The following is a 15,036-nucleotide window of genomic DNA, read 5'->3' as shown; positions in this document are numbered from 1 at the left end:
GGACGAGTCTATGAAAGCCACCATCGAGGAACGAATACGTAATTTGGAAGATGAAAGGCAGACCTGGTTGGAGACAGCGTCCTCCTTCAAAGAAAAGCTTAGATCCCAGGTCAGCCGTGTGCGGGAAACCATCAATCAAGTCCTCCACCGAGACACCACGTTAGCAGACAGGATTCGGATATTGTTCCGGGAGCAAGGGATCACCATCGCCAGCATTCTGACTGCATTGGGTTTCATCATATCAACCCTGGTGGTGTCACTGACAGGGGGTACTGTGGGGCCTGCCGGCGGCGGAGTTCCCCCCACACCTGCCGGTGGTGTTAAAGACTGGATAAAAAAACTCGGGGAACGCCTAGCTAAACTGGCTGGTAAAGCCGCCGAAGCCCTTCCCGGCATCCTGGGTAGCATTGTCTCGTGGTTGTTGGGCGCTCTGGCTAAAACTGCCACGTGGCTCAGTCAAAACCTGTGGGCAGCCATCGTCACCGTGGCGGGTCTGGTGTACGTAGCGGCTAAGAAATTTTTAACCAAATAAGTCCCAAAGCTACCCCACCAACCACCAGGGCCGTTTTATTATCGATGTGATTGGAGGCCTGAATATGGGGGTGTGTGGGGGGTACCTCCACATGAACTTTAGACTCCGGGGGTGGCGCCACTATACCCGTTTCACGTGGTGGGATGTGTGGGATATAGGGGGTGTTAATATCGGGGTTGATACCCAACTTTTGATCCGCCGTGGCTATGACTATTTTGTTGTTATAACCCACCACTTTTTTTACTCTCAGTTGCATATCACTCGGAGCCATGTACAGCCCCACGCCGAACACGTAGTTGACTTTCGATCTGGCGTATTCTAACACGTTTTGGTAACGGTCGATGGCCCGCGGGAGATCAACTGGAGAATTGATAGCATCCTCAACGTTGGCAACGAACTGTTTCTGAGCGTCGTAAGCAGTTCCCTTACCGAGGATGTTGGAACGCGTCATCGACTGCGCACCCAACAGCGCCCACACGTACGTTCGAATCGAGTCGTTCAAGCGTATTGTACCAGCACGAGTGAATTCTTTCGATGTTTTTGAGATCATTTTAGTCCAGGCTGTGGCTGCATCAGGATTGGTTTGCTTTATACAGCTGACATGGATCTTTTCATTCGTTGTGGGGCCTGTAAATGTATGACGGTTTGGGTTGTATGAACCATCTTTAGAACCGGCCTGATATGTTCCGGACCTGTAGAAGTACACGAGAACTATACCGAGACCATGGTTCACACCAGGAAGGCGAAAGTCTTTATTCGTTGGAATCTCAAACTCCCCACAAACACGTTCATAAGCGCGTTTATCATAGGGGTTATTCGTCATACTCCACGCTTTATCTTGGGGAAGAGGAGCACTTATTTCCTTCAATATTCGTCTCGTTTGATAATAAATATGAAACAAAATGACTGCCTTACTCAGTTCGTCTATACCGTAGTCTGGTGTCACACCCGACCCTGTCGTCGCACACCACACAGCAAAGTTGAGTTGGTTCTGCCAAAACTGCATTGGGTTTTGATTCCAGTTTACCACCGCCTGCGCATTATTAACGGACACGATATAGTTTTCAAAGATATTAATAAAGGTTGTTTTAAACCCCGTACTACCTGCCACCACGATTTTCAAGTGTGCTAAATCCATATTATAATATATAAATTATATATTATAATATGTACATAACACTTCCAGGAATAACGAGCGGTGAGGCCGTTCAGCTGACGCACGCGATCGATAACACGTCAGGTCAACTCGAAGTCGCACTCTGCGATATCACCTACCTACCGCAATGGACTAACATCAACGCCAGCAACAATAAGCTGTTCGTCAGTGGGGCTCGCAGTCAGATAACTGACGGCTACTACAGCGTGTGCTCTCTAAACGACGAGGTCTTCAAACCCCTGGGAGCCGAACTCAAGATGAACGACTCAAACGGCACAGTGGTGTTAATCAACAACGGAAGAACCTCCTTGAGGCTCGGCCGACCATTAGCGAGGATACTCGGTATGTCTCCTGACGAGATAAAACCAACAACAACCGTCACAGGCACGAAGTTACCCGATCTAGTACCGTACCGAGAGCTGTACATTCATCTCGGTCAGGTGAGCACAACGTACAACATTCAAGGAGGTCACCCTTCCACTATACTGAGAGCAGTGCCGGTGAAAACTGAGAAATACAACGACGGTAGAACCGAGTCGTTTTCACCACGGCAGTATAAGAGATTAACCCAGGGCAACATATCTGAGCTGATAATATCGGTGTTAGATATAAATCATAATCCTTTTTAAATATAGGATACCTCAGCTTAACGCTTCATGTAAAATGACCAGCGCACAAGGGCCCGGAGTGAAAAAATGCGTCAATATCGGGATCTCCGACCTCGGAGACACGCGCGGTTTCGACGCTCCCGGAGTAGATGGTAAATCGTATGCCTTGCAACTGAAAAACAACATTTACAAACGCGTTGAAGTCTCCGGTGGAACCCTAAGTGATATAGTAGATACCACAAGAGCAACAGTCAACACTAAGTACGCCCTTGTCAACACCGGTGATAACTGGATAATATACCCATCGTTCGGGGGTAAACTATTCGACTTAGACGATGTTGAGAGCACTACCGTCGCCCGAAACAAGCCATATATGCTCGTCTTCACCGAAGATGACAAGTGGGTGTTGTTACCCGATAACGACTGGTTTCTCAATATTAGGCTCGGCTCCCCTTACGTGTTCACGGATAACAAAGACAACCACCTAAACAAAGTCGTGAACAATGGAACCCTGCTCGTGGCTTATGTCCCAACTCAGAGACGTAGCGTAGTCGTCAGCCCACTCAACACTATGGCAGCCCACATGCTATCGAGTAAACTGACCATACAAAACGTGACATTGCAGTTGGTGTCTGAATTCGAAGGCGTGGTCAAGATACTAGAGAGTCTACCGGCAAACTCAACACTGATCATCAAAGTCTACCTAGGGGAACCATCGGGGAATGATGTCGAGATCGTGAAGGGGATCAAACTCGGGTGGGTGAAACGACACCAGTATCAAGTTTGCAACGTTTACGTGCGGGTGAATGTCGGCTCCAACACCAGTCTGGAGGGGGTCAACGTGATCGTGGAAAACAAGATATCACTAACCAAGATCTTCCTGCCTGACAACATACACTTCATGGGTATGAAGTTCACCCCTGAATTATTATCAGAAAACCAGTTGGAAATTATATCGTAATAGTATAATAATGACCAGTCATCCCAACACTACGCTTAACGACCTAGGAGATACGGAGGGATTCGATCAGCCTGGTGAGGAAGATGAATTATACATCCTGCACTTCAAAGACAACGTGTACAGACGGGTGCCGTTACCAGATTTAAAAGAGCCCAAATGGCTGATCAACTTAACATTCACCTCACCTTATATCACATTAAATAATGGGTTGGTCTCTAAGATTAAGAACAACGGTATCTGGGCCGGGGATTTCATTCCGGAGAGGGCATTAGTACACATAGAATCTATTGGTTACGAAAAAAAGGGGTTAAGTGCTTATCCAAACAATAAATTAACATTTAGCAGTAATCTTGATAGAATATCCTCCCCTTTCACCCTCATCATAGAAGTCTTCTTTACGTCTTTATTCGATGGAAACCCCCCAATAGTACACCAAATTTTACCCGGGGTGTCAATACACTGGTCTTACGTAGACCGATATTGTTGTATTGTTATACAACGGGATACCACGGGTCCTATAAACCACTTAATAAGCCTCCGTGGGGTTTCTATTACAACAGGAAATTCTATTAGCCTCTCACCTATTGCCCTGACTAGTAGTCTAGAACTTGTAGACTTCAAATTCATTGATAGACTTTTAACTGAAACCCAATTAAAATATCTTTCAAAATATACATTATAGGATGGGTCTGTACCCAGTCGTAGAGGAAGTAGCGAAGACGCTGGAAACCGTAGATGGGTTCCACTTGAGGCAGTTATGTGATGTGAAACGTCAACTAGAACAAGACCGTGACACGCGGAAAGCACTATGTAAAAAGTACAATAGAGCTTTCAATATCGTGGACGGGGCTGACACTACCCTTATGGCAACCAGCATGGGACTAGGGGCGGCAGGTGTTGGATTGTTGGCTACCATCGTGGCTGCACCTATAGTGCTAGGTATTGAAATAACGGCAGGGGTGGCAGGGTTGGCAGGGTTGGCGCTTAAGTTAGTATCACGCAGACTTCATCGTAAGGCATTGAAACACGACGAGATCAGGGTTCTGGCTGAAGCAAAGCTCAACACAGTGAGTGAGCGTATTTCCACGGCACTCTCTGATAGTAAGATCTCAGAAGAGGAGTTTTGTTCAATCCTCTCTGAACTCACAAAATATAACGGAATGAAACAAGATATTCAGTCCAAGTCTCGTAAGTCTGCTATCAGCGAAGACGAGAAAAAAAAGTACATAGAACAGGGGATACAAAAAGCCCAGCAAGCCTTTATTACGAACACCAAAGTGATCGTAGGCGGTTCACGTTAAACTGTTTCATCGATATAAACATGACATAGGCCGCCAACTTTTATAGTAGGGGTAATAGTAGCAAAAGCTAAGGGCCCAACCAAAGCCTTAGTTAGTAAATAAGGCGTTGTAGAGACTTTTTTTTTTAAAAAGTGGGATCCAGATAGGGCCCTAGTGAGGTATCTATACCAGCCGGGGGAACACGAGGGTGATAGCCGTAAGCGGGCCACCGATCCTATATGGTCAGTCAAAACTTACAACATAGATAAAGTGGATATGAAAGCCGACGAACCTAACTTATACTACTTGAGGGATGGGCCGGGTAGGGGGTTTGTAAGAGAAGAATTATTGATCGTACCGTACGGCACAGTGTTACCTCCAACACACATTAAGTAGTAGGGGTAATAGTAGCAAGAGCTAAGGCCCCAACCAAAGCCTTATTTACTAAATAAGGCTTTGTAGAGACTTTTCTTGAAAGTGTTTTAAAACCCCCATTGTATATACTACTCTTAATGTGTGCAACTTGTAAACAGACATATGGAAGGTTTCATGTGCAATTGAAAATAACACATTACATTATGCATGATTATTTTTCGACTGTTATATAGCCATCCCTGGTAGGATATTGACTGAAACTGTTAATGTTTCTGGAGCCACAAAAGTATTGCAGTCAGGGCTGTAAGAGAGTTACGTGAATAGTTTCATCTGATGTTGTCCTCCTTTACCTAGATTCAGACAGTTGGATCATACTTTTGGCCCAGAAGGATCTCGAAAGAGAGATACTGTCATACACACTCCTTTGCCTAACCTCAGTGGAATCATGAAACACTTATAATGCCTACTTGTCACTACTCACACAATAACATTGGGTGTTTCAGATTCAGTTTGTTGGTCCAGTAGGACCCATCCTTCAACAGATGATGCCCACTTCTCTGTCTATTCCTGAAAGCAGCCTCATCTCTAAGGATGAGTTCCATCTGATCATGGAGTACAAGGTTGGGGAAGTATGGGGGGAACACTCCGCCCCTGTTGCCAACCGCTTCATCTCCAGCTGTGACTTCTCCAACTCCAGACTCACCATGCTCGACACCTTCTTCAACAGTCTGGAGACTTTCACTCCTGACCTCATCCTCTTGTCAGGCCTTCACTTACTTGATGGTCAGGACAGTGAGTTCTTCAGCAAAACCTTAACACGTCTGTCCTCCAAGTTACAGCAGATACCTTCATCTGTTCCCATTCATCTAGAATTTGCAAGCATGGCTACACAGAGCTATGTGAAAGACATTTTGGAAAACGTAAGTCTGTTTTATTGTAACTTCACCAGGGCTTCCCAGAAAATATAATTCAAAGGAAATGACTCATACAGTCCATTGTTCATGGGTTTTTTATACAGTTATTGAAATGTTTCCTTCCATTTTCATCATAATTCCCCACTGAAAGTGATGAGTGAGTGAGTTTAGGCCGTACACAGCAGTATTCCAGCTATATGGGGATGGTCTGTGAATATTCAAGTCTGGACTGGACAGTCCATTGATCAACAGCATGAGTATTAATCTGCACAATTGGGAAACGATGACACATGTCAACCAGGTCAGCGAGCCTGACCCCCCTGATCCTGTTAAGTCACCCCTTGTGGCAAGCATGTGTTACTGAAGATACATTCTAATCGGGGCCTTTGCAAGTTCTGATAGTGGTGATTTTAATAGTGTGAGATAGGCATCACCCCAATAGTGAAACTGATGGTGTTGCCAAGAACACAGGCATCATCGGTATAGTGGGACTGATGGTGTCAGTGAGAAAAGAGGCATCACCAGTCGATTGAAACTGATGGTGTTGGTGAAAACACAGGCATCACCAGTCTAGTGAAACTGATGGTGTTGTTGAGGACACAGGCATCACCAGCCTAGTGAAACTGATGGTGTCTATGATCACACAGGTTTTGCCAGAATCTGTACTAGTACTGCACTGGTGTCTCAAACCACACTGGGTCTGTATGTCAGTCATGGTTTTAGGCATAGGCGCTCGACTCTGATGTATTTATAAGTATAACCTATATATGTAACATAGATATATTTTATATATATACTCATACTTCCAGATATATCAGAGTCGAGTGCCAGCGGTTTTAGGTTGTCCAGTGATTGCTTAAATATTGGTCTCTGCTTGTGATGCAGGTGCTGAAGCATGTTGACTCTCTGGGCCTAAACGAACAAGAGTTGGTGTTTTCCTCCAGGGCAGGAGGTGGGCCACACAGCAAAGACACAGACCACCAACTTGCCCAGCCCGAGGTGCACAAGATTTCAGACATTCTTCTCTGGTTTCTCCATACATATGGCCTCTCTGAACACAACCCGTCCTCACGTCTTACACGGATACACTTCCACTCCCTTACGTACCACATCAGTGCCACTGTAGGAGGTCGCTGGCACAATATCGTGGCCTCTGTTGCTGCAGGAACAAGAATAGCTGGAATACAAGCCTGTAATGTCTCATATTTGTCAGCTGATATACTTGATATCAAAATACCGCTTAGATACAAGCTGTTTTCAGGTGATATAGACAGGGACTTTAATCCTGCCAGACCTGTAGTTTCGTTCAGTAGAGAAGGGGTAAATTTTGTCTTTAGTCCTGTGTTAGTATGTAAGCATCCTCTTAAAACTGTTGGTTTAGGGGATGCTATTTCTACAACTGGTTTAATGTATTCACAATTTGTGCCAAGCTGATGTTGATATGTGGATAGTGATTACCTCTTGTACTTTCAACAAATATTTATGTCATCAGAGAATGCAACCTTTTTTTCTGAGACATATTGGGTGAAGTCAAATATTTCACAGCTGCAGAAACTCAAGAACTTGAAATATCTGAATCTCATATGGTGTGTTATCATTGTTGAATGTTTGTCGTTAATTATCTGTCTCAACCTTAAGGACATAGAAGAGACTCCCTGTCTTATTGATTTATTGATCTAAAGCAACTAAAACTGAGCACACTGAGCATGACCACCTCACAGATCTTGCCCAGCGTATTGGGCATATGGTGGCATACTTGTGTGTAGGTTAGCAGATGCAGGCTTTGGAAGTTAGCTTTCACGATGGTTGTAAGTGTCATGTTTAATGACAGGCTTGGCATGCAATGTCGTAAATAGGAACAATATACATAATACAAGTGAGTGTTTGTTTTGCATGTAGTTGATACTGACAGCAATGAAACATTTTCAACACTGACACCAGTTATGACTTTGTTAGCGTCACTTGTTAAAAGCCACCCAAGTGGCATTCATTGAAAACCTGTTTCACTCTGGGCGTTCAGTGGAGATAAAACTTAAAGGTCACATGCAACCAAAAAATCAAACATAATTCAAATACATTTGTCACTTATTCAGCCGCGATGCCAAACAGTCAGAGCAGGTGGGTATGCGTGCACTCATGTGTAACGAAGCTTTTTCATTGGCCACTGTTTCATGTGCCAATATGCTTAGATAGCTCTTTGTTTATGTTGTATAAGCCCGAAAGGTGTTAATTTCAAATTCCATGTGGTCAGTGATTGAAGATTTGCACTGCATTAGCAGACAGGCAGGCAAACATATATGTGAAAAAGACATTGAGATGTCTCTGTGACAGAGTCTGCTTATCACAATCAACATTGCTTTTTTTATGTAATGAGTAGATTATTTACTTGTTGGTGTACACAACTAAGATTAGACAACTGCTCAGGACCTCATACTCTGGTCAGATATACAGTGTCAAGCACCACAAACCTATTTACTGCGGATGCGTTATGGGCGCAGCAGAGCATAGCTGTTAAAACCACTTTTTCAAACAATTAGTGAATTGTTGGAACTCTGATTTTGCGGGCTTTTTTTCATTGCATATTTTTTAAGTTGAATTGACATTTTTGATGATTTGTTTCAGTGCATACCGACAGGTATTAGAATTTGCAAAGTTTAAGTTTTACGTTGCATGTGACCTTTGATTACAATGATATGACTGTAATACTGTTCACAACGGCAGAACAGCTTACACTGGGCAAACATCATTCCCATGTTATGGCTTTTACTGTGGTCAAAATCCTTTACATGCTGAACAAAACAAATAGCATTTTTCATCACTGCCTTTACTTGACAATCCAATAGTTAAAATCCATTTGCTACAAATGCAGTGACCATTTCCATACATTCAGGTGAGTGTTGAAAAGGTTCTCTCTCAAAAGCAGAAATATATTGCTTGTTTTAGAACAATCATAGTATGTCAGGCCTGTGCTGTCTTATGTCTGGTACGTAAGACTATTAGGCTGTCGAGGACTCACTGCTTGGTGGTCCATGAATCTCGATGACTGGACAAATGATGGCTCGTGCCATTCTGTTAATCCTACCTCTTTGAGAAGACGTTCTTTACATTCACCTCCAGAACATTCCGGTAGCAGATGCCCATTATTTCCTCCTGGAACCATGCTTACAATGACCATGTTTGACAACCTTGGAATATGTTTACAGTAATTTCAGTCTGAAATATATTTACATGTGTCTGCATACTTGAACAACATTTATGTTCTGTTATTTGCATATTACATTATGTGTCCATAGTGGTCCTCGGTTGCCCATCATCATCTTCAGTTTGTGCTAGGTTTTGAAACTTTATTGTTTATCCTGAACAAATTATATTAATTTGTCATAGATGAATGAACATTAAGAAGAAATACTTTTAAAAATTCCACAGCTATACTTGACCAAGCTGTCGGGCAGGAAAGGCAAAGAGTGTATTTATGGTGTAGGGGGTAATTAAAGTCTTTCATGTTACGTATATAACCTCGCGTAATCATTATTCATGCACCTATGCACACCTATGCGGAATTAACAAGGCGCATGAAAATCAACAATTATTAATCAATATTTTATCATTGTAAAATGTTCTTGAAAACATACATTTCAGCATTTGACACATCGTTATCGTAGCAGGAAGAAGCCAGCACCCACACGACAGTATCAAGGTCAATTGCGCACGACATCAATTTTTGTGATAGCTAAAATCAGGACAAACAGTATAGTGAATAGTAAACGCCAACACTTGATACTGATGTATTATTGAAGTTCATGTCTCACTATTCTGATAAAGTGCTTTTCAGGAAGTGTTAAGAATTTGTCTACTTTTGTCTTTTTTCATAAAAAAATGCATTTAAGCAAGTAAAAGTTCCAGTAATCTTGAAAGAAAATTTAAATAATATGCTACATCCCTTTGGGAGACTTTTACTGAATAAACACAAGCATATGTTTGTGATTCATTAATCAAAACCATTTGATTTGAATTAAAGAAAGTCATATTAATTGTTTTTACTTGGTAATTGTTCATGAAAATTTGTTGTGAAGTTGCATGAATTGTGTCTGAAATGGGCTTCCACAGGTATTTTCCCCAGACAACACCCCACCTTCTGGGGTCATGACATTTTAACATTACCATTTTCCAATATAGATGACCGGCAGATCGGTGACATGAATGATAACTATATTTTAGGGTTTATTTTCGTCTTTATGTTTTTGCATTAGTGCAGAAGAGTAAAATTACGTTTGTTAAAAAACTCTGCTTTGAAGATTGTGATTTCGGAATCGTGACAGTAGGAGAAACAAGATGACTTCTAGTTTACAAACACAAAATATTATGTCACATATTTATGTGTAGCGGAAATTCTGGAAGTGATAGGTGCACCAAAATAGATGTCCACAAATTTAAATTATTACATGTTCAATATTATAGCCTTTTCAAAGCCCTGACAATGAGATGATTCACAGTCAATGAGAACAGATTCATGTGTCCTGTCCTGTATGTTGGTCACTGCTTCATGTAACCACAGAGGATCATCCTGTTAGGGCCATATGGAATATTTCACAGTCCATGTTTTTAGGCAATTTTTTTATCAGAAAACCAAAAAAGTCCATTGATCTATTTGTATTTTGTCCATCATATTAAAAAAGATTCGTTTCCTCATCTCCATTAATACATCCAGCCACACAGTTGCTGACATTCATTTATCAAGACGTTCCATCGTACTGAAACTGAGAGTAAACGTGGAATCTTGCAGTACTACACTGACCAGCAGTGGGACCAGCTTGGTGTTACTATATTTACAGATCGTACAGTCATAACTTCCAGGGGGAATACTGGATAGCTGGAAAATAAACAGAAGTTAAACATATGTTAGTCTGTCTTGGCGAGAGTCATTTTTAACACATCTGGGGAAATGCAAGGAATGCATTCTTGTTTTTGTTTTAAATCAAACTTTGAAGCTGTGCATTAAGATTAGATTAGATTTTGAAATACCCTTGTTGGATGAGAAGTTGACTGTATGTAAGTATGTATGTTTGTGTCTGTCCTTTAGTTGCCTGTACAAGTTGACTGTACAGGATGGTACAGTGTGTTGCCAGTTGACTTGGTCTTAATGGCAGTTGGCAGGTAGGTCTTTGTCAGCATTCAGTCATCATACCCGTGGAGATGTTCAGTTACACATCATACAACCACATGTTTTTGATTGAAAAGGAATAGATTAGAATGACAGCAGGGTTTTTGTAGTTGTGTGAAAAGTTGTTGTTATTATATGTGTGTTAAGTTTAACAGCTTGTTCCATTGCCCATCGATTTGTTTCCATGTGCACCATGATTTACATGATAAAGTATGTGTTATTTGAACCAGTAGTCTGTGTAATCATATGATTCCACTAATTTACATTGCGTTATTGTAATAACAGAATCTACTTGCCTTCTTCCTTCAGACAATGAGTGGTACGTCTCCACTTCTGAACAGATTGTCAGATTGTTGCATTGGCTGTTTGTTTAGGCTTCACATGATATGCATGATGTGGTCAAGTAGTGTTCCAACAAACTGGAGTTTCTGTGTATTTGATTGACAGAGGCTTGATTATTGTGACACACTCCTATAATGTTAAAAATATTCATGTTGGGTTAGAAGTTGGCACTTCTTAATTGTTCAGAATATAGCTTTGTAAATTGTTGTACATACATTCAAGTTTCTCTAAGTTCGAAATATCAATTTTTAGGGAACAGTGTTTGTTTGAGAAGCACTCAACATTTTCAACTTTGCTGCTGGAATGTAATGTTATTACATGGAAAGCCACAGTACACAGTGGGGTTCACAGGCAACTTCACATGGTCAGTAGCGATGGGGTCTCAACTGTATTCCCACCCTAGAGCATAATGTCCCTGAGGCATTGCATTTTGATTTGTTCCAGTGTGATGAATAAAGGTGAGGTTCTTGAGGGGTATATAGAAGTTGGTATTCAAGTATAAGACTAAATATTCTGGATTTCTAGTTGCTTCTGAGTATATATTCTGTTATTTAGATGTCTTAAATTGTGACCTTCAGTTGACCTTTGTACTTTGGACCATTCTCTTTTATTCTCAGTAGATGCATTTTCTGTTACTGTGAACTATTTGTCTCCTTAGAAACCACAGAGACAGTGAGTTTGAAACTGCTCTTGCTTATCCCTCCAATATTGTGTTTATCGATCGATGTTAGCTATTTTCACAATGGCAGCTGTATTTTTGAAATGATAATGAGTCATTTTTGTCCATCATGTTGTTAGAAGTATGACTCAACGTGAAAGTTCCAGTTATTTTTAAGTATTTTGAATTTTGATGTTGATTTTTTTCCCTTTTCATTTCAACCATAGCCATGTGCTTTACATAAAGTGTTATTACCATTAAGATATGAGGGTTACCATTGTAGCTAAATACAGTTTTGGGGGGTTACTATTGTAGCCAAACACAGTGTCTGGGGGTTACCATTGTAGCTAAACACAGTGTCTGGGGGTTACCATTGTAGCTAAACACAGTGTTTCGGGACTTTTGTAATATTTTATAGTATGACCTTATTTGGACTTTCTTCTTTAAACGTTTCCATCTGCATTTCCTTTCACATTAACAAAATATTCCCAGAAATCACAGAATCTGTAAAATTCTCCATTTTGCCATCAGCAATGACTTTTATTTGTTTAAGTGGTTTGAATAAGATTTTCAATGTATTTGCACAGCACCTTTGTTCCTGAAATAATTTTCAGCTCTTATTATTGCACTTATATTGCAATGAGTATTATCATATTTTCCATATGATTATCCCTTGTAATTGCCCTCGATCCTCTTGAGTTTTGTGTGGCTGGATGTATTTATTGCTGGTCTTCAGTTTCAGCTACATCTGAGGCAGCATTAGGAGTTGGCACACTCACAGGCTTTCCATGCACATTCATACTAAAAAAGCAAAATGTACTGAAGAAATTCATCTTCATTTACGCGACATTTCACTTTAGCTTTGAATTTCTGAGGAGATATGCTACCTTTGCTATAAATAATGAAATAGCCAAGCTGTGTTTCTACAAATGACTTGTAAATACAGTGGCAATCTGGTAATTGTCCTTCCTCGCGTATCAGTCCACAATTCAGTTCAAACAGTACCCTACAGATACTGCAGTGATTTGCACTGAAAGTACATCACATGTGTTGTACAACTTGTATCTGCTGTTTAATACAGAAAGAGCTAATATTTGTTCCATTATATAACAAGAAACTTCTGATTGTGATTCCCGTTGAATATTGTTTGTTTGTATGTTTGTATGTGTATGTTTCAGTTTAGGTGTAATAGCCTATGCCAGTAGTACAGCTTGCTGTTATAGTCCAATACAATCCAATACACCACGCTTCTGACATGTTTATTTATGGAAACTTGCATTTGGTGAAGACGTTTTAACATATCCAGGTGAGCTGTAGTGCATATATAATCAGAGATGTGTTACATGTAAGCAGATTAATGAAGATTAATTTACTTCTTCCAAGAAACTTTTGATGTTGTTGAGGTTCGAGGAAGATAGTTTGGATGTCATTGGGGATTTGTATTTGAGTTAAGTTTATGTTCAATGTTCCCCATTAGACCAGAACTGAAATAGAGTGCTTGCACATAAGCATAACCAGAGTGCTTGAATGTAACATTGCTAATGTAATGCTCTTTATCTTTCCTCAGTACAAAACTGCCACTTGGAATATTACTGATATATCGGCATTGCCAAAATGAATAGTGGATGACTTGTGTGTAGATCCACTGTTCCTGTATGTTGGATTGATTTTATGGGACGTGTCCCCCATCGGCACTCATGAACCCTTGCAAATATTCAGGTGTATATTGTTTCAATGAATGCTATTGTTCTGATTAAGTGAATTTGTAGCCATGGGGATAATGACATAGTTACTGGGGACTGGAGGTGGATCTTTATCGAAAGAATAATAATGTTTTCAAGGCAAAAATATCCTCTTTATCTGTTCATTAATGAAATCTATCTGACAATAGACAGACATTGATATTATCATGCCAGGTATTTTTACCTGTTCCATCAGTAAAAGTACCACCTGAGTTCCCTGTGGTTCTGCTACACAGATGATGGAGGTGTGAAGCAAGGCAATTCAGTTTGAGTTGGGGAATGGCTTGGACACAGTGAAAAGTATGGATATATTTTTATGATGAATAAGAATAGATAGTCATAGTTCAAACCAAAAAGGGAACTGAGCTGAACATGTCTGTGATACTCCCACATGTTACCGCATTACACAATGCACAGTATATGGTGTTGTCATTCATGATGATCAGTGTCAAAATGAACCTCTGGAATTAGTGACCCTTTTACCACAATCAAGATGTTTAGTATGGCGCAAACAATGTTGACAGATCATATATGAATCAACCTCATTTTGTTCATCTGTAAGGAAAACCTATCTGGGTTATTCTCAGATATCACAGGTAGTAGGATTTATATATATTTCAGCAACAAAAGTAGCCTGTGCCTTTTGTTGGGGAAAAAGGTTCAAATGGTTAATAAAGTGCTTCTCATTGCATTACTGTTGTTTATGTTTTTGTCACGCCTGTTAATCCCAACAACATTGTTAACGTGAACACACTATATTTGACCATACTTGTCGTATACTACACCCTCCTACACTGCAACACCCACCCTTTGCTTTGATGGTTCTTACCGTATATACTTATTCTGTACATTGCAGCTTATGAATCTTTTGTTGGTGAACAATATCTTTTTATTGTAAAAAAAACCATATATTATGACTTTCAGTCTCATTTCACTGAGAATTTTCTTCTCAGGGTTCTATTATCATCTCAGATACATTTTTGATTCTGGAGAAATAACAATGGTGGTGCTATTGGATTTGAGTCCTGCATTTGACACAGTAGGCGGGAAGCACCGTCACTCTCTGGAACCCCAGGTTGGAATCGGTGGTGCCACAATATCATGGTTCTCAGTATCAATATACTTGATTGAAAGAAGTCAACTGAGTGGCAGAAAAGGCTGTCCTGTCTTATGCATTCTCTTCCCACAGAGGTTAGTTGTCATATCTTCCTACGAACCTCTGTTCTAATACTGCCATATTTCGCGGTTCTCATAAAATCCCCTAGCAGCATAAAATGGCAGCAGATTTATCTCCCTTTTTTCTGTCC

General features: G+C 40.8%; 1 protein-coding gene across 1 annotated transcript in view; it reads left to right on the top strand.

Annotated features, from left to right (window-relative positions):
- The window catches only part of LOC137278130 (ADP-dependent glucokinase-like), a 29,417-nt gene extending 20,268 nt beyond the window's left edge, over window positions 1–9,149 (top strand). The window contains exons 4-5 of the mRNA XM_067810280.1: window positions 5,416–5,832; window positions 6,712–9,149. Of these exons, the coding sequence (XP_067666381.1) occupies window positions 5,416–5,832; window positions 6,712–7,260 (966 nt within the window). The 3' untranslated portion in view covers window positions 7,261–9,149. The remainder of the gene's footprint in view (window positions 1–5,415; window positions 5,833–6,711) is intronic.
- Window positions 9,150–15,036: the final 5,887 nt, after the last annotated feature.

Source organism: Haliotis asinina, chromosome 3, assembly GCF_037392515.1.
Source record: "Haliotis asinina isolate JCU_RB_2024 chromosome 3, JCU_Hal_asi_v2, whole genome shotgun sequence".
NCBI lineage: Eukaryota > Metazoa > Mollusca > Gastropoda > Lepetellida > Haliotidae > Haliotis > Haliotis asinina.
The sequence above is the reverse complement of the archived record's forward strand: the minus strand, read 5'-3'. Positions and strand labels throughout refer to the sequence as shown.